The following is a 25,157-nucleotide window of genomic DNA, read 5'->3' on the forward strand; positions in this document are numbered from 1 at the left end:
CAAAATTCATTTAACCGTGACAATTCTTTTAGTTTCCGAAGTGTGGCGTTCATTGGCTATTGTAAGACTAGAATACCTGTCATACCTGAAACTATTCTTGAGGACTTTCGGAATAACCCACTCCTCAGACTCATCTTTGGGTCATTCATGGTTGACAACTTTGACGTCTGCTGGGCCTTTCCCAGAGCATTTGCCTGGAGGAAGCAGGATGGACAGGAATACTGATTTATTTAACAAGATGCATGCTAACTACCATTCTGCATCCCTTCTCACTGCAGAAACAGAAATGCACAAGTCCTTTGTCTTATCTCCCACACTCTAACTTTCTAGTAAGAATATTTTATGAGCCTAATGTGTTTTAAAATTTTATGCTTTTATTTGTTAGGTCCTGTTGTAAGAAAGTGTCCTTACACTTTTTAGAACATGACAAATGGGCCTATCTGGTGGCCTGGGATGCCCTTTGACCCTGTCCTCCTCAGGGTCAGGCCCCTGTGGTGAGCTCAACACGGGCCTCCCTCCAGCTCTACCCCTTGCCTTTTCTAGTCTGCTCTAGTCCATCACATCAACAGAGCCAGGACTTTAAAAACTCAGGGTTTCTTTTTCAAACCAGACTATTTAAAGGAAGAAATGCTGAGGGGGAATGAGTGTTCTTGAATGGCTCCTTGGGAAATGGGGTCCATGTTAAACTGTGAGACCAAATGATTTCCTTCATGACATCTTTTTCCTTACAGATTTCACCAGAACCGAGACCACATTGCCACTGGGTCATGTGTGAGAGCACCACGGTGTCATCTTCTTTTTCAGGAACCTAAGATTTTTAAGGAACCTAAGATGTATCAACTGGGACAATAGGAATTATTAGTGCCAGTTAGTGTAGTAGTGATGGGTGATCATTTTAAAACTATTACTAATCCAAGAACACACTTTACATGCGGTCACTTGGAGAGCTTTTGCTAACTTTTCATGCCATACAAAGTCTGTAGACAGGTGTCATGTAGAAATCATATGAAAGAGAAATAAAAGCTTTCTGAACAGAACACTCTCATCCAATGCAGTAATTATGTTACATTCGAATTCATATTATGACTTTATTTAAAAGATGTCATGTTATCAGAAGTGTTTACTAACATCAAAGAGCCTCTTTTATGCTGTCTTGTTTGATAATGAGCTATAGCTTCCGATGTGTGGTTTGAGAAATAGTACAAGTTATTAAAATGACAATGTTTGTTCTTTTATGATAGATAAAGTGCTGCCCGTGGTTCTGAGTCAATACTTAGGGAGAAAAGCCATGTCGCTGTATTACAAATGAGTTTGTTTCTAATTTTGCAGACTGATGACCATAGTGCCCCAAACCAAATCTTTTCCCTGGAAATGGAATGATTACATGACAGACTCCATGAACCATGAATATGTCAACAACTCATGGATCAGGCCTTGCTTAGCAATTAGTCTTTGGGGGATTTTACTCAGAAATCAGACACACTGCACCAGAGCTCGTTGGGGCTTCTGTGACTCCCATTCATGTCTGAATTATGCGTCTGGGTTAGTACAAAACAGATCCCATAAAGAGGGACTGCTGTTAATAGTGCCAACTAGAGCTATGCTTGTTCACACGCACAAATACACACATGCACATATGCACTCAGGCACACACATACACACAGACACAAACACACACACATGCACATACATCATACACACAGACACCGACTGATACACGCACATACACACTCAGACACACAAATATACACATTCACTCAGACATGCACACAGACACATTCACTCAGACATGCACACAGATGCATACACACTTAGACCTGCACACACATACATATATACACATATAGACATATATAAACTTACACACAGACACTCATAATGCACACACACACACACACACACACACACACACACACACACACACAGTCAAATGAGAGGACAGGGAACACCATTCAAAATACAGTGACAGCTCCTAGGAGGAAGCCAGAAAATATTTTAAAGATTTTCTAACATCATCTTTTATTTCCCCAAAAAAGATCAATATTCCCACGTTGTAGGCATCTGAGTGTCACCAGCCCCATCCTACGGCCGTTTCTTACTGTCTGCACTGTGGTTTACTCAGGATATTTAATTTAATTCATTCTCTTTGCTCTCTTTAACAGCCCATCTGTCTTAAGCAGTAATGGATGTGACAGTCTTGGTAGCTTATGCTGGTTAAGTTTTTCTTCTCATATAAGGAAATGAAATATAATATTTAAATATTAAAAATATTTGCATACCATCTAGAACCCATATGAGCACCTTGTTGACACGGTTGAGGGGTCTTCCAGGAGCTGAGAGGACGCCCCCACTCTAGTCTGGCTGAGAATACTCTCACACCCTCATTACCTTTCCTTCATCTAGGGCCCAGAAATGACATCAAATGGAGCCGAGTTAAATTGGGCCCGTGTTTCGCTGAGGTCAGCAGTGCCTGACAGCGCACTGTAGAAGAACACCCAGGAAGCCAGGCCTTCCCGCTGCCCATTGCCAGAACCTGGCCATTCACAACTTCTCCTTTTTTGATTACACACCTGACTTGGCAGTCATGTTGTAATACTGAACAACAGCACACTGTTCACTTACCCCTGATGGGAGGAGCATGCATGCTGCTGCTGGCCTCTGTCAAAGTTCACACACAGCTTCACATGGCATGGATCGCCCCACCTCATGCCCATTTTGAAGACTTTCAGCAGGACCTTTGACTAAATGCGCTGTTTATTTTACAACCTTCTTTGCTTATCACTATGGCTGGTTTGACTAGGCTAAGAATAGGTCCTGGGACTCTTGTAGCTGTGCAGTCGTGCTCTGGTTTCTAAGTAAAATGTCTTTGGAAACACCAGCACCCACATGCCCCTAAGCTGAAAAACCAACTAGTGCACCCTACCTTTTCCCTAAGAGTGGCCCTCCCACTCCATCAGAAAATGGTGAGGCTTGGAAGTTGCGAGCCGACCCCGGGAGCTCTGTCAGGGTCAGGGTGTGTCTAAATGTGAAGGATGTTTGCTTCTGATATGAACATTTTTCTTATACTTTTATTATAGAAGATGATGTGTCAAATGTACAAATAATGTGTGCCTGGTGCCAGAAAGTGGGGATCAAGCGCTATTCCCTGAGTATGGGAAGCGAGGTGAAAAGCTTCTGCAGCGAGAAGTGCTTTGCGGCCTGCCGGAGAGCCTACTTCAAAAGAAACAAGGTAAGCCACCTTAGCGAGGCCGCTGGCCACCTCCTGTGCGCCATGCACCTCCTAGCCCTAGCTGGACACACTGTGGCCCTGCCCCTTGCGTATTTTGATTTTGTTTTGTCGTTTCTTCCTGTCATGCTTAACTTTTTGGAGTAAGAAACCCCATCCTAACGTAACTTGTCCCCCAATTTCTCTTGGCTTGGTGTTTGAGTTTCTGAGAGGGTGAGTGAATCTGAGGAAGACAGCTGCTATCCTCACCAGAGCTGGCTTTCCAGCGGTGAGAGGATGCAGTCCAGAGCCCCCCAGAGAACAAGTGACAGGTGCCTTAGAGTGAGACGTTAGCTGTCGAGGCTTTAGTACCCCTGTACAGTGGGAACAGAGCGGCTGCTTTTCCAAAACCTGATCCACAGAGTCTAGTCAAGACAAAAACTGTCAAACCTCCCTTGACACACTGTGTTAAAGCTGATGGGTCTTGACAAGCGGGGCCATGGTGACTAGCTCGTTCCCGAGAGTGTGGTGGGTAAACACAGGAAGAGCCGTAGTTAGTTTCCACTTTAGGTCTGAAGATGGCCTTTTAGAATAGTTAGCCACTCTTGATGGGAAACGGGATGCACGATGTTCTAATAAGCACACGTACACATCTGCACACTAACTTCCCAATCCTTAAAGAACTGCTAACGCCTTTTGCCACCAAGTACCCAAGTCCATTTCTAGGCCTTGATTATTTCTCATTGATCTGCAAAGCTTCCTTCATTCATGAAACTGTACACATTTTTGCTAAGCACTTGCATTTCCCTTTCTGTAGTACAAGATACAAACCTGTCCATTCTTGCAGCAAGAACTTGTCTTTTTCAAGTCTAACATTTGCAATCCTGAATGCTAATCATGGCTCACTGCATTGTAAGCATGGTTGCAGCAGATAATCTCCTGCAAATCTGGGTCACATTCATTCTGCCAAAAAACATAATGCTGCCTGCAGAATTAGGCTGCAGAATTCAGCGGGTTGGAATTTTAGTAGCAGTCTGTAAGAATTAGGCTCATGATCTTCCCTGGAGCTAGGAGGCAAGTAAGGAAACTGTCTATAAGTCTTTGGGGATGGTCAAGAGTGGGGTTCATTTTCCCCCGGGAGGGGATTAGAGTGATCTCCAAGAGCCTGGGGCTCCCCTTCTGAATGCTGAGCACTGAGAACATCAATCCTAGGAGTGGGCCCAGTGATTTCTTCTTTAAAGCCCTACTTACCGCAACAAAATACTTTGCATTCCTCCACAGAATATGACTATAGAACAGGGCTTCTTGTCATTCTAGAATTCTGAAGGGCTAAGGATCTGAATCTTGATGGACTGCTTCTAGTGAATAAGGCCAAGCAAGATGCATTTGTCACAACCCTGATGATACCAGTTACACTTTGTAAAGAAAGCTTACTACTTTGTAGTAAGCCTTTGAAGAAAGGCATCGGATGCCATTGGAAAAGCAGTCTAGAATCCTGTTACACAGTATATGTGTATAGGTACACATAAACATACATATATACATATATATACACACATATATCGTGGTAAAGTTTAAGGTCAAACTGAATTTAAGCTTCCATAGCATACATTTTTGAAAGATGGATAATGGGAAGCAGGGTAAGAATCAGTATTTGGAATTTATAGGAGGCAGAATCAGTGTTGAAAGGAGCCCACCATACTTTACTTTCCACGAGGAGCTGCTGGGATGGGGGTCCAGCATCTTGCAAACCTTGGGAGTTGCTGTGGTTTGACTTACCCAGTGCCTTTGCCTGCTGGTCTCTGTGGCCCCTTAGTGCACACATTACCTGTCTTCTCTCCTGTTTATGTATTCTGAAGCTCGGCCTGTTCAGTTTTTCCAAATGGAGAAATAAGCGTGTTACCTTACCTGCTGGGTTCCCTCTGAAACAGTATCCTATTGTATTACTATAAACATGTACAGCTGCTGCATTTCGCTTAACTGGTAGGATTTTGTGGTCATTTCATTTAGGGATTAGGTTTCCTAATGGCTCGTATTAGATCCCAGCCCTGCATCCGGCCATTTCTAAGAACTGCTGTTATAAGCCCTGGCATGCTCCCCACTGCAGACAGTGGCAGAGTGATGACTACGTCTCTTCTTATTGTTTAACAAAGTCCTTGGTCTTCGTTGTTAGAATTGTGAACGTCATCTTAGAAATAGGAAGAAATTCCTCCCATTTCTGCTTAACAACAGTTTCTCCCTCCTTGTGTTTCTAAATACCGAGGAGTAGATGGAAAACAGTGAATAATGCATATACAGAATAGAGTTTTGTCTTAGGTATAGAGCAGACTTTTAAAAAATGTAAAATTAGCTATGCTGTAAATTATGCTTTATAATGATAGCTCATTTCTTGCTGGATAGCATGCTGGGATCTAAAAATGGCCTCCAAGTTGAACCCAAATTGCATGCATAACTTTACAAAGGAAAACCCTCATAGACAAGGTAGGTAATTAGGAGCAGCATTCAGCCGACCTCTGCTTTGTGTCTGAGCAACACCTGCATTTGTGAATGTAAATTGGACAGCTGTGCCGTGGGTCCCTGTGCCACCGGGCCACGGGGTGCTGTGCTTGCCTCGTCACAAATGCTTGCATATACAGGCAGCATGGCATTGCTGCTTAAAAAAAGGATAAAAATATCCCAACACTCAGAATGAGAGCCCATGGAAATGAGCTCTTTAAGTTTTGTTTGCTTCTCAAGGCTTCCTTTTTCCTTGGGACTCAGTCAGTTGAAAAACTGTCCCATTTGTCTCTCCTAAAGCTTGACAATTTAAAGTCAGGTGAGCTACGTGGAAGCTGAGTTAACCTGCCATGGTATATTTTAAACTGGACTTAAGTCGCATTGGGAAGCTGTTTGGATTGCTACAAACATGCCTTTTGCAAACCGCTCCTGCTAACGCTCTGTGAGAGGCCCATGAGTCACAGCTGTATTCACTTAAGGAGTTCGAGCAGCTACGAGTTTACACGTTGCAGGATGGCGGCTCTGAGACGTGTACAGTGTTAATTCATAATGTGTCTTACAAAATCCCAATTTCTGCAAGGTTCAGCTGTTGACTCGAAGACTTTTAAACCAGTGTGGGAGGGGCTTTGTAGACTGTGGGCATTGGGTGAACAATGGCAGACCGATCTCATTATTTGAGACAGGAACAACTTTTCTTTCTTTTTCCGCCCCTTTTATTAAAAATAGATTTTTTTCACACAATGTATCCAGATTACAGTTTCCCCTCCCTCTACTCCTCCTAGTTCCTCTCCACCTACCCTCCCATTTAGATCCACTGCCTTTCTATCTCTCCTTAGAAAAGAACAGGCTTCTAAGAGATGAGAAGACATAACAAAATAATATATATAAGAAGGTAAAACAAAAGCCATCACACTGAAGTTAGATAAGGCAACCCAACAGAAGGAAAGAGCCCCAAGAGCAGGCACAAGAATCAGAGCCTCACTCATTCACACTCAGGAGTCCCATAAAAACATAGGTAGAGGACGCGGTGCAGACCTGAGCAGGCCCTGTGCATGCTGCCTCAGTCTCTGTGAGTTCCTATGAGCCGTGCTCAATTGATTCAGAGGGCCTTGTTCTCCTGCTGTCCTCTATGCCCTCTGGCTCTTACACTCTTCCTGCCTCCTCTTCTATGGGGTTCAAGACAGGGACAGCTCTCCAGAGGGCTAATAGCTCACTCTTTTCCAACCCCCCGTTGAGGCCACAGTGGAACAGAACTTGAGAACATTTTTATCCTGGAGATTCATAGGAAGTTGGGAGGTCACAAAGCATCCTTATACTGTTTTTGCAAGAGATGCAGAAATGTTGAGTTTAACCTTTTTTTTTTATTTTACTTTTATTTTGTTTTTGTTTGCATGTGTATAGGCATTTTGCCTGCACGTATATGTCTCAGATATGAAGTTATAGATATAGTTGTGAGCTGCCACATGGGTGCTGGAAATTGAACCTGTTCTTTGGAAGAACAGCCAGTGCTCTTAACTACTGAGCCAACTCTCCAGCCTGAGTTCAACCTTTTAATATCAGTTTTACTTTGTAAAATAGCTGAGTGCTTAAAATATTCTTTTTATTATCCCTCTAAAGAAAGGAATAACCAGACTACAAATAGTAGTCTTTTCCACTTAGCGTTTATTTAATCATCTTTTCTTTTTCATGGGAAATAAATATCCTGTTGTCTAAGCCAGTATCTAGAAATAAATCAGGAAATCAAAACTGAAGAAAAGCAGCCAGTGTAAGCCAAGGATGACTGTTTTCTTTCCTTGTTCAAATCTCAAGTTTGTAGTGTTCTGAATGGCATTGGAAATTTGATGAACACAAACTCCTAAGAGCACTGAAGTTTTGCTTCCTCGTTTTACTTTCCATGAATTGAGACAGGAATAGATAGATTCTTCTTCAGGATGTGCTGCTGCTCCCAGTGGACCAAAGTGACGTAGAGCAAAGGTCATACATAGACTGTAGAGATGGAAATGTCTGCAGATGATGTCACTGCGGTTTCCTAAACCATAGTGACACAGAGCAGAGATCATAGCCGCCAGAGATGGAAATGTCTGCAGATGACGTCATTGCGATTTCCTGACAACCACCATGAAGACACTCTAGGGGGAGGGTATTGTGCAATAAGCATTTATTTTACTTTCATACTACATCCCTGGATGCATCCCAAGCTTTTATTAGAGATCTCTTTTGGAGGGATCCATCACTAATTAGCATCATCATTGTGTTAATGGTAGTTATATTTTATTTATACACATGGTGCTTGGTTTTTGTTTTTGTGGGTTTTGTTTTTCTTTTTTAAAATTAAACTTGAGCATAGCTCAAAAAGATTTCTTGGTTTCAGACTTAATTATAGAACCCAGTAGTGTAAAAGAAATGTGTAACAATCTCTCTGCTAATCTACTGATTAACCTGTCCATTTTTTCCCTTTAAACACCTGCAAAATTTAATTTGTGAAATGGTTATCATTCACAAAGGTTTGAGAAGGACATCGAGGAATTCCTTGTAATTAATGTCCCCTAACTGCCTGGAGCTCAGGCCAAACACTAGATTTTGCTTGGTGCTTGCACTTTGGCTCCAAAGTAGATGAGGCCAGGAGCCTAGGGTCGTTCTGCAGATTTCCCAGCTTTTATTTGGCCTAGGGAAGCTTGTAAGATCTGATTGTCTGCGCTTGGCCTGCAGGAGGATGACCTTGGTTCTTCAGTCTCTTGAATCAAAGGTTATAAACCTGCCCACTGCTTAGCATGAAGGGTGATCTTCTCCACAGGCCTTTCATTTGTAGGCTGGGGGCTGAGGGTTCCCTTTAGACACAGCAAACGGCTGTCCTCAGAAAACAGGAAAAGAATAACAAACCCAACTGTTTCCCTGTCCTCTGGTATTTTGAAATGTGGAGTGGAATGTAGTGAACTGCGGTAAATGGGAGCATCGGCAGAGGAGGGACCATGCTGGTCCCCAGAAACACGTTTCAAGTGGGAAGAGCAGGGAAGCTCTGGCAGGTGAAATGAGATGTAAGTGGGTTTAATGCTTAGAACACAGGCTTCTATGGAAAGCCAAAAGGGGATCCAGGACAGACATTCTGCAACCAGGTGGGACATACTGAATGCCACCTGGAGCCTGGGGGATAGGCACAAATCTTCATATTTTTACCAAAACCCATGAAAAACCTTTGTGTAAGGGAGACCCACACACAAACAGAGTGGGCGAGAAAGTCTGTACTGAAAAGAAGGACTTAGCAAGCACTTCCGGTTTTTAATGGGCTACAGTTTTAGAGATTGTGAGGGGAGACAAAGAAATAATTCTAACTTGTTAATCCAGAATGCATACTGACTTCTGAGTAATATCAAGTATTTTAAATTAAAGGTGAGGAGGTGATCTATCTTCAAGACTCAGTGTTCTCAATGAATGGAAAGCGGAGTGGGGATTTTCGATAAACCTGACTCTGGTTTCCTGTTGATCAGTAAGCACACAGGGCTGTTGCCTCATATGCTGGGATGTTAATTTCCAGACACGGTAAATCTCTGGCCAACCCCTCTGGTGATGGCTAATGCTAGTCACTTAAATCAAGTTTTTCTCCTCTGAACTGCGGGTAATTATCCAATCCATCTAAGAGGCACACTCCCTTTTAACATTAACCACAGTGTCAGATTGCATCAGCCACATTGTGTCCCAGTGACTACTGCTGCACCGTGATGAATGTGCACATTTGGAGTTCATAGTCTGTCTGTTTGGGCAGTGGGCAGTTCAGTAAACAAGCAGCCAGGGAAGGGTCTGTTTATTTGGGACGTCCATTCTCCTTATTGATCCAGTCACTTGCGTTGCCAAGTCCCTTGCCTTGTGACTAATGGTGTTCAGGTTTATCTGAGGAGTGAGCATTGGGCGAATTATCTGAGGGTCATTTTGATGGCCTCTCTCCTCATAACCTGGCATTCAGTGATGAGCTTACTCTGTCTGCCTGGCTGCTAAAGGAAGGCACCATGAAGCCTCTGGATGAAGAGAGGAGGGGGCAAGTTGGGGCAGTCTGTGTGAGCTAGCCAGAGAAACCAAGACAAAATGATCGTGCATCTTCCTGGAATTGAAGTTACACTCCGTTAATTCATGCTTTGCTAAAAAATGTTGAATATCTAAATAAAAGCGTGCTAAAGAGGCCTGGGGGCTTGTGCTGAGATATTTTAAGGTAGTCACATTAAAATCTATTTTAATGAGTCCAGAGGGTTTTTTTTTTCCATAGACATTTGCAGTATCTTATTCTAAAACCTAGTATACTCAAGGTCATGCCTGTGGTTTATTTTCAATTCCTTTTCATTTCAATACCTCTGGGTGGCTTTTGAATACATAAGGAAAATATGAATTGGGCAGACTATGTATCCATCTTTGTTCCATGGGTTCCGGGCTTTCTGCTCATATTCTCATGGATTAGGATGGAATAAAGAAAACCTTTGCTTCAGAGAGCCACTTAGTTTCTGCCCCTGCATATCAGATTGAGTAGAAATTCCCTTTGTCACAATCCACTCTTAGGGTGACTGTGTACACAGTGGAGTCTAATGTGTGTTAATGGAGAGGTTTACAGACATTGATTGTGGGCATGCCTGAGAAGGCTCACCAATGGTTTAATGAAGCCATAGAAAATGCCCGGACTCTGCTGTAGTTTCCAGAGCACCCTGGGTAAGCGACCGACCCTCCTGTGGTCATTAACAAAGATGGAGATGGTCAATGGCTAGGGGTCTCCACCATTGATCAGTGTCCAGTGTTTGTCTCGTTGCTCAGATTCAGGTTGAGACTCACCAAGTCAGTGCTGGTGCTTGCTCACATAGGGTTTTGTTTTTGTTTTTTGTCTTCTTGTTTTCGTCCCTAATACTGGGGATTGAACCTGGGGTCTTGCACATGTTAGGTAAGCATATACCACTGATACATACATATATATTAGCCCCAGTTTTTAAAATGTTTATTTTAAGAAAGAATCTCATTAAGTTGCCCAAGCTGGCCTTGAACTCACTGGATAGACCAGGTCAGCCTTGAACTTGTAGTCCTGATTCTTTAGTCACCTTTGTAGCTGCTGTTACAAGCGTGTGCCACTGTGCCGGGCTTGTGCTTGTTCAATGTTGGATTGCTGAATTTAACCCAGAGATGAAATGATCTTGGTAGTGAGGACTGTTTTTAACCTGTGTAATATTATTTAAAATAATATTTTTTTAAAGTGATGAGATTAAGCTCAAGAATGACATTTATTTGAATGTGCGGTCTTCGTCAGTCATCCTCCAAATGAAAAGTAAATAGGGAATAAAATCCACTCACGATTAAGTCCCTGAAATGGCAAATTGCATAGTGTTAGAGCCCTGATTAATCCTTCCTTGGTAAAATATTCCTCATTAGTTTGCTATGGTTAAGGGTTAACTACTCTATTATAAATTCAGCTATTAATGTATTTTCTGCTTAATTCATCTCCAGATAGATGTAAATTTTTTACTTCCAAATGTACTTTGGAAACATTATAGTGATTTATGAGAAAGCTTTAGAGACATGTAGGAGAAATCATTCATAAATATGTTGAAATGTATTTAAATCTATTTAACCACTTTTGATTGTGGGAAAAAAAACTGCCTTGACTTCGAAATGATTATTTTTCTACAGCAAAAGAATTTATGATATAAATGAAATATTTTACATGTAGTTTTTAATCATACAAATTTGAATTTTCTTTTAAATTTATTTTTAAATTATCTCTTTTAACTTCTAAATTTCTTGACTAGCTCATTAGCATTAAGAACTACACCCTCCCCACCGAGCGTATTTTGGAGGCTCAATGAGTAATAGGAATTTTGAGATATTTATGATCTCTAAAATCCCACCAAACATTCAGGATAAAGTGGTGATTTCTGTATAGATCCAATAAGAGATATGTTATCTTGCAATGTGCCTCGACAGAATCATTTCTAATTGAAAGATGGTGCAAAGTTTTATGATTGTACCTGTGCCTTTATGTTGTAAGAACCTCCAAGTGTCGGACTCTGCCTCTGCAGGTGTGCATGTTGCTAAAATTGCTGCAATGCGATGTGCATTGACGATGTGCAGGCCCCGGGGGATTTGCCTGGTAGAAGGTAGATACTTCCTTCTTGCTCTTATTTGTTTTTAGTCCAGGAAAAAAAATCACTCTCAAGATTTGTTACTTATTCATCTAATCATTGTAAAAAAAAAAAAAAAAAAAAAAAAAAGCTAAAATCCAGATGTAGTGGCTCATGCCTGTAATCTCAGCATTTGGGAGGTAGAGACAGGAGGAACAGTGTTCCAAGTCTGCCTTGGCAACACAGTGAGTTCCAGGACAGCCTGGGCTACATGAGATCCTGATTCGAAAAAAGAAATCAGAAGATGAAATAAAATTATATATGTATCAGAATAAAAGGAAAGGCTTGTGCCTTAAAGGGATTTGCAAAGGAAGTTATATTCCAGTGGGCTAGATAGATGTATAAATGTCAAAATATGTATGTGATATAATTTCCAGTAGTGATAAATGTTATGAAAAAGTGTGGCATGAGGGATGGACAGTGATGGGTGCTTTATATCTTGTGGATTACTGATGTCACCTTGGAGGAGGTGGCATGTAGGACAGAAGGAAGTGATAAAGCTAGTTATATGATGGGCTAGTAACAGAAGGTTCCAGAAGGGAAGAGGACTTAGAAAGTAGAGCTTGTAAGGCAGAAACAGGCTTGGCTGTTCTGAACAGTCCAGGAAGGGCGGGGTGTCTGGAGATGAATGATGTGGATGGCTAGGGGCCAGACCGTGGAGCTAGAGAGGAGGTCATTTGGGTTTTATTCTAAGTGCAATGCAACCCCCAGAAGTTGCTGTGGAGGGCAGTGAAATGATCCAATACTCACTGCTGATTGAACCCCCATTAAGGCGATGATTCATGTAAGAGCCTGCATGCAAACGGGTTTTGGAAAGTAAGAAAGGCAACAGAATTCCCATCAAAGTTGGGTGTGCCTGGTAATAGAAAACTAAAAATATCTTATTTGCTGAATTATTCATTAGTAATTATGAAACATTTCCCAGTAGCTAAAGTCAAACCAATTCGGTGGTGTTCCTCCTTTAGGGGAGGAGCCAAGGTGGAGGAGGGAGGAAGGATGGATACTGCTGGCCATAGTGTCGCTGGGCCCACCCCCAGCGGGGAGGGGGGGTGGGGGGGGGAGCTCAGGGCAAGCGCCTCACAGAATGGCACCCATAGGCTTCTTAAACACTGCCTCTAGAAGCCAAACAGTGAAAGGAAGCAGAGACCTTGCAGGAATGTCTTTGGGTACAAGGATTGAAGTTTATGCTATCCAAAAAAAAAACCAGATGTACTTGGGTAACCACTTCTAGAGTATAGCAGGCCTGCCTGGGGCTGGTTTAAACAATACAAGGCATTTGTGCTCCTGAATTAGTTCAGACACTGGGGTAGCTGGGCCCAGCAGTGTGGCGGTCTTCCGTGGACCCAATGTTTCACCTTCGCCGTCTTTAAAATCGGTGTACAGTGTTGGCTGTATTTCCAAGGCAAGTGCCCAGATGTCGTGGAGTGTCTGCTAGCAGCGTGTGGACTCCACGTTTCCTTGTTCTCACATCCAACTGGATGAGTGGCTCTGTCCTAACATTCCACCCTCTATCCACACCTGCAGCACAGGCTTGTCCCTGAGTGAGGGAGTCTGGTGAGGGCCGTAGAACTCTCTGGTTAGATGGAGCAAATCTGAGCTTCCCTCCAATCTTGATGTCGTTCTTGTCTCACTCTAAGCTCCACAGGCTACGTGGGGAGGAGCAACTGTGACAGTGACCGTCTGGGAAGAGAGAGAGGGGACCCAAGTGACAGCTGATGGTGGGGGCTGCACGTGTCCGGAGAGCGAAAGCAGTGATCTCAAGTTATTGCATGAGGTCGAATTCTTTACACACAGGCTGTGCTGCCTATCTAGTCTTGTGATTTGGCATCTCAATGTGGATTACAAGCTTAAACTGTGGTTAGCATTCAGGTGGCTTAGACGAACAACCTCTTCTGCTCAGGACCAGCTGTTTGTGAAATCTGGTTTTTTAGAATGCTGTAATACCAGGCTTAAAGAGTTGACTCTCTTTGCTGTTTTCAGTTTATACAGACCCAAATACTCTGTGGTTAGTTGTTACTTATCTCTATTCATGGGGAGTAATAAAGGTACAGTTCAAACGGAGAGCCTGTACATAATGTATTTTCATTAGAGTGAATGGTCTGGGTTAGGCTGGCCCGGTACCATCTGCAGATGCAGATGCTTTGGCCGGGATATGTGATGGGATGAGCTGCTGTTTTTAATGGCTCACCATCTCACGCACTGAAGTCACTTTCCCTGTCGCTCTAAGCCATGTCTGCAAAACAGAAGGGAAAGAGAAATGTTCAAAAAGAGTGAACATCCCACTCGACCTGGGATGCATCCTGTTCAGGTGGCTGAAAGGGAACGAGGCTTTGAGAGCCGCAACCTTTACAACATCAGTCTACAAATCTTCCAACAAATATTTGCCAAGCAGCTACTGTGAGTTAGGCTGTTGTGTGCTTACGGTGGCCCAACGAAAACTGGGTTCCTGCCCTCGTGAGGATTCCAGGTTAAATGATAACACGGATGCGAAGGTCACTGTGACGCGTGCTGGGACAGTGTGGGCGTAGTGCCAGGAGAGCTGCAGTGGGGGTGTGACTAGTCGGGACGTCGGGACGTTTCATGGATGCTAGACTTGGAATCTGAGGAGTGAAGAGCTGCTGCAGAGGAAGAGGGGAAGGAAGGGACTGCTGTGCTGAGGAAACATGATCTCCACCTCTGCATTGACTCCTTCCTCCAGCCTTGCCTGTTTGGTGAGTTCCAGGCCACTGAGAGACCCTGTCTCAACAACAAAAATGTGGGCGGCACCTAAGGAAGGACACATAATATTCTCCTCTGACTTCTGTGTGCAAACATGTACACCCACATACGTGCATCCATGCACATATGAACATGCACACACACGTATACATTGCATATACATGTACACATACAGACTCACAGGGGGAAAATCAAGCAAACAAAATGTCCCTCAAACCGTAACTCATGTATCCATTTGCTTGTGGTTTTATTCATTCTACTAACTCTTGGGGGTTGTTACTCACCTGCTGGCCTTGCCTCCCCACCCCAACTTTTCATTTAGCATCATGTTCTGTAGTATTAGCCAAATATTAATAAGCTAATTCATTTCATAGAGGATATAGACAGCTCCTAACTCCTAAAGGCAGGAGCGCTTGGTAAGGAAATAATAAGAGCAGTGATAACTGTAAGAGACATGGTTTAAATGATCAAAGATGTCAGAAAAGCAGCATTGGAAACAAAAGACTGGCGAAAAATACCCTGGCGTGAATGAGGGGCTGCGGTGATGGAAAGAACCCCAAAAGGGCACATGCCCATCACCCCTGCCACCATCCTGTGTTGGGCGAAGAGGTGTAGTTATGTTGGTTCTATAGGCAGAACTCTGTAGCTGTGTCATCGTTAAGGCAAGGGCAGACAGGAAGTTTGGAAATGCTGCTCGACACGCGGGTCCCCAGACTGAAGGACAGCGATCAAGTGGAAGAGTATAGCCTGTCTCCTGCCACGACGACGGGAGGGCGATCTTGTGACACGCAGTGTGTCGGGAAGACACGGGTTCTCCTCCTTCCTTTGTATCCTTTGTCCCAGCCTGCCATCTAATTTTTTAGTACCTAGGATCATGATGATAACTCTGTAGAAATGTCATAACAAACAGGCAGGTAAGTAGTTCAGATGTTACCGTCCCGGTTCCTGACTGGGCGATGTGCACATGAATATTCCTAATGAGAGATGTCTGCTTTGCTGCTCGGGATGCCAGATGGAGGAGCTGGCCCTCACCAAGGCTGCCCACACCTGCAGCTGCCTCAGGTGGCTGTGAACCGCCAGGGGGGCCTGCCGTTCGGCTGGAGATGGCGGCCCTCCCTCCAGTTCCAGGAGCGCCTGAAAATCACCCCGAGTGACAGTCGTTTCCAAAAAGAGGCTGATTTTAAAACCGTGATGAAAACGGCTAACAGCAGGCTGAAGGTTAAAGTAAAAAACTTAAAAACCATAAAATCTGCCTGGAGGCTATTTAAGCAAACTGTTTTAGAGGCACAGATGGTTCGCATACCTCCGAGCCAAAAACAAAAAAGCAAAAAGGGGACAGTAAAGCTGGCGTGATTAGGCAGACAAGTATGAAAGTTTTATTAGTGCCGAAAAGGCATCCTTTAGAAAAGTGAACGATCTGGCCCGGGAACCCAGAAGATGCATTGAAGACCAACGGGGAACGGAGAGGGCAAATGGATGGCCTTTCAGAAAGCGAGCGGAGATGGGGACCCTCAGCACCGTTGTGGGCACTGGGTATCAGAAACTGGCCTCCATGGTAACGAGCAGCGGAAGAGACAGGGTATAAAGTCGGGTGTGGCTCCCGTCCTGGGTCAGTTCTTGACATAGAACAGATTTCATAAAGGCTGGGTACAACCTAAACGGTAATTCGAGTCTCCAGATATCATCAGCGAATTTAAGAAACTGAGGTTCCAGAAAGCAGAGGGCCCAAACCTATGATGGAAGTAAGTGTTGTTGACAGGACCCAGTGAGCACCCACAAGAGTGCTGAGGGCCACAGTTCTCAGAAGTGTTCGCTTACACACGTGTGAGCATGCTCGTCACACACACACAGAGTCTGGCTTTTGAGACTGATGACTGGGAATCCTCCAAATTTTGAGAAAAGTTAGATGATGGGGCCCCGTGGGACAGTACGGAGGCCTCGGGGTCACCTTTCAAGGAGTCTCCCCAGAGGAAACGTAAACAGACAAACAGACAGTACTTGTGTCTTGAGTTAACCTTCAATATAAATCTAAATAAAAATGGCCAAATATAACCTGACCAAAAGTAAGGTTGTCTGGCTTTTCAGCAACTCACCTAATTCTCATGGAGTTTGCTGACTCCCTCCACAGGGCCCCTTGAGGGAAATACAGAGCAGGAGATGAGGACGAGAGGCGTGTCTTGGATTAAGAACCTGGGTGATATTCCTTGGGGTACAGATGACTTAGCACCTTCCACCCCGAGAGTATGTATTGGGAGTTGTGTTACTTAACAAGGGGGCTGCGTCTTTGGAAGTAGAAATCAGAGAGCGGACTTCACTACTTCACTTACATTACTTTAATGTGAAACCCCACAGATTATCCCCCATGGGCCTCCCCTCAAAGCCAATAAAAAGTTTTCACTGTTGTATTTGCTCAGTATCAGGAGAGGGACTCTTGGTCAGGTACACTGGGGGCTCATTATGGTGTCTTCCTAGAATGAAAAAAGTCTTTCATATGCTTGGCTGTATTAAGAATCGGTTTTCAAAAATGGATAAAAGGTATGCCAAAGTGCATGGTAATAACTGTGCTATGACCCACTTTCACAGCAAACATGTCCATTTTTCTTAACCCGGTTTTATGAAGGGCTAATGCTGAACTTTTTAGAGTTGATATAGAGAATTAGATGTATTTTCGTTAAATTCCAGGTTTTACACACTCAAGAAACAAAAGGCTGTACACTCTCAGTGCTGAGGACAAAGGAACTGACCATGAGGCTTCTCTGCTCTGAGTGGACTCTGCCTCTTGACACTCAGGGGTAACCCTTGCAGTTGGCCACCTCAGCGAAAGTCTGGGTCAAACTCTGTGGCAGATGGTTTAGTACACGGTGCATATATTAATCCGTGGAGGCAGCCCTGGAAACACAAGCAGGTTGCTAATGACCATGGATAGCGCTTGCGAGCTGCTTCTGCTCTGGCTTAGGGATTCTGGTGTGGTGCTCCAGGGTTCAAGCTGGTGAGCTGGGTTGGAAAAGCATTCCCTCTTTGTGTTAGTGTCATAGCTCTCCATGACTATGACAAATATCTGAGATAACCAGTCTATAACGAGGTTTAGTTTGGCTTGGTCTGGGAGGCCCTGTGCATCACAGAGGGGTGGGGCACAGTGGAGCCAAACTGCTCATCTCCCAGCCGGGCAGCACATGAGGAAGGGAAGGACAAGGGTCCCACAGCACCCTGCAGGGGCATGGCCGCCCGTGATCTGAATACTTCTCACTAGGTCCTACTTCCTATAGGATGTACCACTTCCCAAGAGTTGCACCCTGAGTTCAAGGCTTTAGCACACGGGTCTTTTGGGGGACATCTGTGGTCTGAACTCCAGCAATGTTGTTCCATACAGTGAAGGGCCACGCCTCAGGAAGAGGTGGTATCACTTCCAGGTGAACGGAATCGAGAGCAAGTGGCACGCATCCTATGTCCACGATTTATTTTGACAATTTTTTTCTTACGCTTTATTCGGTGCCATTGAAAGAGAACATTGAGAAAGAGCAATATGAATCAAAAGTGAAGGCCCCAGACACCACTTCCTTAAACCCAACACAACTTCAAGCCTAACTTCATGTGAGCACAGTTAAAAAGAATACCTGATCTTCTGGATTGTTGGCACCAGAAGGAGCCTTGTATTGGTGGTATAATTTTCAGGGTTTTTTTTAAAAAAAATCCTAGATTATTTAATAAGTAGAAAAAAATATTAGCCTCCCAAGTTCCAGTGCAGACTTGACTTAAAAAAATTAATTAGGCGGGCAGTGGTGGCCCATGCCTTTGATCCCAGCACTCAGGAGGCAGAGCCAGGCAGATCTCTGTGAGTTCGAGGTTAGCCTGGGCTATAGAGCGAGATCCAGGACAGGCACCAAAACTACACAGAGAAACCCTGTCTCAAAAAAACAAAAAACAAAAAATTATTAATTAAAGGGGCTGGGAAGACTGTCCAGTCAGTAAAGTGCTTGCCATATAAGCATGGGGACCTAAGTCTGATCCTAACCCCCACATAAAAGCTAGGTACTAAGGCACTCATCCAAAAACCCCAGTTCTGGGGAGCCAGAGCAGGAGGGTCCTTGGGATTCTTTGGCCAGCCAATGTAGCTGACTCAGTGAGCTCCAGGTTCACCGAGACACCCCATCTCAAAAACTAGGATAGGAAGGTGACTGAGGGGACACCTGGTGTCAGTCTCCGGCCTCACGGATGGGCACACATGTGCTCATGCATCCACGCATATGTGCATACACACAAGAATGAATTAAAACCCGGAGAGATAATTAAGAGGAGGCACATGCCAGGTGGAGCTCAGAGAAATCATTTGGATTTATTGAAGTCTAAATTCAGACAACCAGAATTAATTGGGAATTTAGAAAGAGTTGGACAAAATGCTTAGCTGCCTTAAATGTTTCATTTAGGGTGTCAACATTAATTGTGAGGAGAGACGAAAATGAAAGTTTCTGGCATAAATGGGGGTGGAGCTTCAGCTACCCGTTCTGTCCTCCACGAGCACAGGTCCTTCCTGTTCAAGCGTCTCCGCTCCCTTTCTTCACGGTTCCCACACCGAGATCTAGCACACAGTAAATACCAGTGAAATTTAATTCTTTATATCCGTGTAATTCAGCTTGAGACAAGATGTTTGACATTCCCATGGCTACTCATGTGACTGAATGTTTGACCAGGGGTTCATAAAAGTGATGCAGACCTCAATATCTTTCTCCTTATGTACGTAGGGAGATGAGGCAACATATTCAATGAAACCTCTGTCGAAGTGATTATTACAGATAGTCCCTATAACCTGCCCACTCTGGGGACCTGAGGGGCCTGGAAAGTGATTACCATGGCTGTGTGGCTTGAAGAGGAGGATTCCCGGATATCTGGGTCTCACCCTGGGCAGTCCACTCAGAGAGGATGGAGGAAGCTGATGGCAGAGTCGGGCAGTCTGATCTACTCTTTTGGCTTGGACAGAGGCATTGGTATAGGTGGAGGAGGGAAGGCTGGAGAGTGCAAGGATGTGTCTTCACATACACATCGGCATCTTAAATGAATGCACGAATCAGGCACTGAGTAGAGGGCCTCAGAGTCTGGGAATGTGGAACCCAGAAATCTGCCTGATGGTTTCTGTTTAAAGGTCTGAGTGTGTGAGTGTCTGTGCTCAGGTGGACGTTGATCTCATGCCCCCCATTTATTTTCTGACTCTTTTATTCAGCAAGCAGTCTTGATGATCCCCAGCATACCAGGCACTGTTCTGTGGCCAAGGATACAAAGATAGATAAGGAGATATCTCCATCTCTAAGGGCCTCACAGGTAAATGGAAGAGATGGGTAAGCAAACAAGTGCTAGGATGTGAGACCTGCCCGAACAGATGTGAGTTTAGAACCAGGGACCATAGTGTGACTTACCCAGCCCAGGGCCAGTCCCTCGGCATGAATGAACAATGCTAGCATGAAGGCCAAAATGTAAATTCAGGAAATGGGGTGAGAAGAACAAAGCTAAGAACAGCAAGTCTCAGAAAAAGATGAGTCAGGAATGAGGTCCCCATATGCCCCACATTATACCGCGAATACATAACGTACAAAACCCTTGTCATATTCCTGCAATGCGTGTTAACCTCTCAAGACATTGCAGGCTCTATAGGAATACTTGAACCAATGCAATCTGACTTAAAATGATATTGGGCTTTATGAGAAAGTCACCTTCAGGGGCTAAAGGAAGAAGAGAAGTATAGACATTAATGGACAGGGCTCATGGTTGTAGCAACAGAGAGGCTAACACACTCTTTGACAGTTTCTTACCTGTACTAGTCCTGAGCTGTCCAAATGGAAAGTAATGTTAGAATATTTCTCAACTTCTTTCAGTTACAGGTGAGAATACTGTGGTCCTGAGAAGTAGGTGACTGGAAGGTGTCACTCGGCAATAGACACCAGACACATCAGCTCTGATGGGGGTGTCAGGGGCAGTGATGGGAGGCCTGTAGTCACTCTTGCCAGCGGGGTGATAGAAATATCGTCTTCAGTGGTTAGTAGCCGGACACGTGGGCTTTTGGAAGTGACTTGATATGCTGATTTTCAAACCTGTATTGACCGTGAGCCAGTAGTAAGAAATCATTTCGCTTTGTACTTACTTCTGCACGTGTGTGCACGTGTTCATACCTTTTTCATAGACCGAGCCATGAACATGCTGTGTGTCCTTCATCTCCCAGCCGTGTCAATGGAAGATTTTCTTAAAATATTGTTGCGGCTGCAATCTGGCTAAAGCCAGAATTATAAAATATATCATGGCTAACAAGAATTATAAAATGCATCATTGTTTCAAAAGTGCTAAAATGTGAGAAATATTTGGGTCTCAGAACATATACACAAAACCCAGGACATAGTTATTAGAATTCAAAAGTTCAATGAGACTGTACTTAATCATTATGGGATGTGCTGTGATACTTTCTATTTTGTTCCATGCTGTCAAAAACTGCTGATTGTGACTGGGTTGAGAACTTATTGAAAATACTAAGAGACTTATTTACATGAAATATCACAATTTACAGAAGGCTAGGAACCTTCAAGTTCTCGCCATCGGCTCCTTCTTGACTTCAATGGCAACCTCTCCAGGTTAGATGGAGGTGTTATGAATTAGTCCAAACTTCCACTGGAGGCTGTCTTAATGGAATCATATTTATCCTTTAAAAGGGCCAATGGCTAGTCCATTGATTGCTTTTTTTTGAAGTGTGCACTTGTCTTGTTGGAGAATTGGGAGCAGTGGGTATATTGATCCCGTAGTGAAAGGGAATGCGTGGATTTTAGGATGAGCTGTGTCAAGTTCTTTTTCAGGTAATAATGAAGTAAGAGGAGGCAGGAGTGTCCGGTGGGGAAACAGCAGGGCTAAGAAAGCCATACTCTTGGAGGAAGAACAGACAGTGAGGGAGGGGGGCAGCCTCCCAAACAGCTTCTCACTGTAGCTCTGAGCTTTGGGGTCAGAGATCAGAGAGCTAAGTTGAGAGAGACACCGTCACATATTGACCTGGTCTTCTTCATTCCACAAAAAAGATGGGGCCCAGGTGTATGCCATCGAGCTGTGCAGTTAGCTGTGGCCTGAGGCTCATTTTTTGTAAGGACTGACCAACATTGGGGATCGGGGAGGACACCTTGGCTACTGAAGAGTGGTAGGCTCTATTTTAAAGTAGGCCAATGAAGAGCTGGTGCAGTAGTGAATGTCTGTAATCATAGCACCCAGACAAACCAAACTGAAAGATTGCGAATTTGAGGCTAGCCTGGGCTGTAAAACAAGATCTTGTTTCAACCCCTCCCCCACAAAAGAGCCAGTTATAAATAAATGGTAGCAAAGGCTTCCCCACTAAAATAACTTGACTTTCAAGGCAACATTGCAATTGAGATAGAGTGGAGTGGCCCATAAACCCACATGGATGACTATCTGAAGTGGGCGTTCTCAACCTTTTGTTTGAATCAGGGTCTTGGATGATCTGCAGAGAGTTTTGCTTTGGACCCATCCTGGAGGGGTAGGCATGCACAGAGAAGCTGACAGATGATCTACAGGAGTCAAAGTTATAAAGCCCATTCTTGGACCTTTCCAAATCTGCTCTTACAGAAACAAGGTTTCCCGGCTTGAACCGCAGATACTGGGAGGTTTTCTGACCTCTGTGGCCCGAGGCCTGGAATTAAGGTTTAGAACAGGTGGAGGTACGTTGTGCATCTATCAGCATGAGGGACAGTGTGGCCAGGTGAGGGTGGTGCTTGGCATCACTAGGCAGAGTTTAGAGTAGCCATCCAATTATAAACCATACAAGACTAGGAGAAACAGCCTCCAAGCTGAGTGTGATGTGCCGTCCCTGTGTAGGCCTTTGGAATCAAATGTCACTCTTTCCTAACAGTTTGATCACTACTTAGGACTGGCCCACACCCTTTGAGATGGATGGTTTTAAAGTTACAGAGCTGGTGATGTTACGCAGACTTTGCTCCATTTGTATTATCCAGATATAATGGATGCAAGACGCTCCCAGGCCTGCTCAGTGAGATGTTGGGTTGAGTAAATCTCGTTGCCCCCCCCCCATGTCCTGTCCGATGTATTGTACCATTTAACAGGACTCTGCCACCTCTGAAAGGAATTTAAACGGCCAGCCCATTAAGTGTTCATCTCTAAAGTGAAATTTGTAGTTGGAGCCAACGTGGCTTAATTTACCAGGATGTGTCTTCATGTCTGGGGAGAGCTGATGAGGGAGGTGGGGGTGGGGTCCATTAGCGCTGCCTCTGTGTGAGTCTGGAACATTCAGGGCACAGAATGGCTACTGTGGGGGGCTCTGTGGCATCTGTCAGGGAAAAGGCACACTGCCCTGCTGCTGCTCCTCCTTTCTCTGGAAAGAGCACCATAGGCTGCCATCCCAACAGGCACGGGAACCATCCTGAGTTTGGGGAGGGGCTCTTGTCTGCAAGCCTGACTGAGCTGCAGATGGAAAAGCTTGTTCAAGTATGGCAGCATCTTTGTGTCACAGTTAGTGGTTTGGTTTTTATTTTTTTTTCTCTTTAAATCTCCTTCTGAGGGAAATCTGTGATTACATTTTTTTTTTCTCTGCACAGGTGCTAGAATGCATTGCGCAAACACAAACATATCCCACTTCATGAGAGAATTTGGAAGTCATTTGCCTTCCATCTGTCTGAAGTGGATTGTGCTCTAAAACCGGCCATCCGCCTACCCGTTCTCCCACGCACCTTCTCGGTGACAAGAAGGAGATGGGCATTGTTAGAGAACGGGAAAAAGAAGATAAACCCGCAAGGCATTTCAAAGGATGGCTTATTAGTATCACTTGGGCAGCTATGAATAACGCGTGATAGCTTCTGGGCTGCAGGCTATTCACAGAACAGAACCCTGAATTTCCCTTCTCTCCTTTCCCATTCAGTGTCCTTTCAGAATAAGTATTTTTCTGTGTCCGATTCCCAAATCCTTGCAGAACCTGGGTCTTCTTTGACCACAGATCGTTTCCGTGTGTCCACGGTGAGCTCTTGCCCCCATAGGTAGGCTAGCAGTGCTCTTTCAGAAAGGCAGGCAGAGGATGATGCAGCTGTACGTGCTCTGTGCTCAGACAATCAGAGGCCCAGCAGGGCACCTTCCTAGTGCAGCTGCACAGCGTCTCCTCGGGAGCTCTCCGAGGCACTGCGCCCTACGTGCGGATTCCAAGCTACATTTAACACAATTGCCCATCAGCACTTAGGAAGCAGTTACCACAGAAACCCAGCAGAGACCAATTAGTCACATGATTAAATTAATTAAAATAACCCAGGGCATCTGCCATCTTGCCTCTTTCTGCTACAGATAGCGCATGACCCAGACCAAACTGCAATTGGTTAGCAGTATGGCTGTGCCACTAAATCCTAGAATTGCCCTCTCACCGTGGACAGGGGTTCTCCCGATTTGCTCTTCTGGCCTTAAGAATTCTGTTAGGTTGTTTTGCAGGATATTTCTCCTCTACAAACCAGGTAGTATCAAATTTATACAATGTCAGGTTTAATAAACAGTAGGATTTGTTGTCTAGGGGGAAGAGAACTTGCATTTTTTGGCTGCATGGTTGAAGACTTTTGGAGGTTTTTAATGAGGACGTTCACAGTACTTGCCAGGGGGTGCTCTGTAACACACATTTACACTTGACCTGAGAATTCTATGACAAGTTGCAAAAACCAGATCATTGCTCTCCTTGTTAAAGTGATAGGGATGTTACATTAGGCTCCAGCGGTCTGCGCTAGGAGATTGCTTTAAGTCAAGCCTGGTGTCTAGTGATCCTACTCGGTGGCTTATCATCTGTAAAAGGCAGAAACGTATACCCTGAAGCAGACCCAGTAAATTAGCTCTTTGTCCTTGATGTGTTGAATGACCTAACCATGGCCCCCCAAACTCTCTGTGTAGTCAAAGGTTATCTGTTATCAAAGGACCATCCTTCTGTACACCCCCCCCAAACACACACAAGCTTACCTGGGTTCTCACAATATGAACAGTAGTAGCAACTTCTGTCAATTCAGATACTTGCTAGAGACCTCTCCTCAATCATATCCAAGAGCCAAGTGCCCAAATACAATTTAAAGATGTCGAAAGAGTTAATGGTATGGTTTCCAGGTAGGTAGGTAGGTAGATGGATGGATGGATGGATGGATGGATGGATGGATGGATGGATGGATGGACGGACGGATGGATAGACAGACAGATAGACAGACAGACAGATGTGATCTGGCCTGGCAAGATGATATAGATTAATTATATAGCTCTATGGCGTTCATTTGTGCCTTGCCTCTGAGACAGGAGAATCATACATGAGGAAGAGGTAGCATGTAAGCAATCAGCTTGCACAGCCAAGAGCTGTAGACACTGGGCGACTTTGAACCTTCTCTTTCCCTGGGTGAGAGAGCCTGGTCAGATCTCAGAACAGATGTGTCCATATGGCAATTCTGAAAATCAAGGGATTGATAAAAGAGAGCCATGTGGTCATTCAAAAAGCTGTGGCCCAACATACTATGTAATAAGCCTCAAAGGAAATTAGTTAATATCCTGCCATCAATAGCACTAAAAATAAGAATATGCATTTGAATCAC

At 44.3% G+C, this 25,157-nt stretch overlaps 1 protein-coding gene across 1 annotated transcript in view; it reads left to right on the plus strand.

Annotated features, from left to right (window-relative positions):
* The window catches only part of Sobp (sine oculis binding protein homolog), a 172,418-nt gene that overhangs the window by 43,528 nt on the left and 103,733 nt on the right, over window positions 1-25,157 (plus strand). Inside the window, exon 4 of the mRNA XM_059272458.1 lies at window positions 3,078-3,229. Coding sequence (XP_059128441.1) covers window positions 3,078-3,229 — 152 coding nt within the window. The remainder of the gene's footprint in view (window positions 1-3,077; window positions 3,230-25,157) is intronic.

The sequence above is a fragment of the Peromyscus eremicus genome, chromosome 8b (assembly GCF_949786415.1).
Source record: "Peromyscus eremicus chromosome 8b, PerEre_H2_v1, whole genome shotgun sequence".
In the NCBI taxonomy this organism is placed as follows: Eukaryota; Metazoa; Chordata; class Mammalia; order Rodentia; family Cricetidae; genus Peromyscus; species Peromyscus eremicus.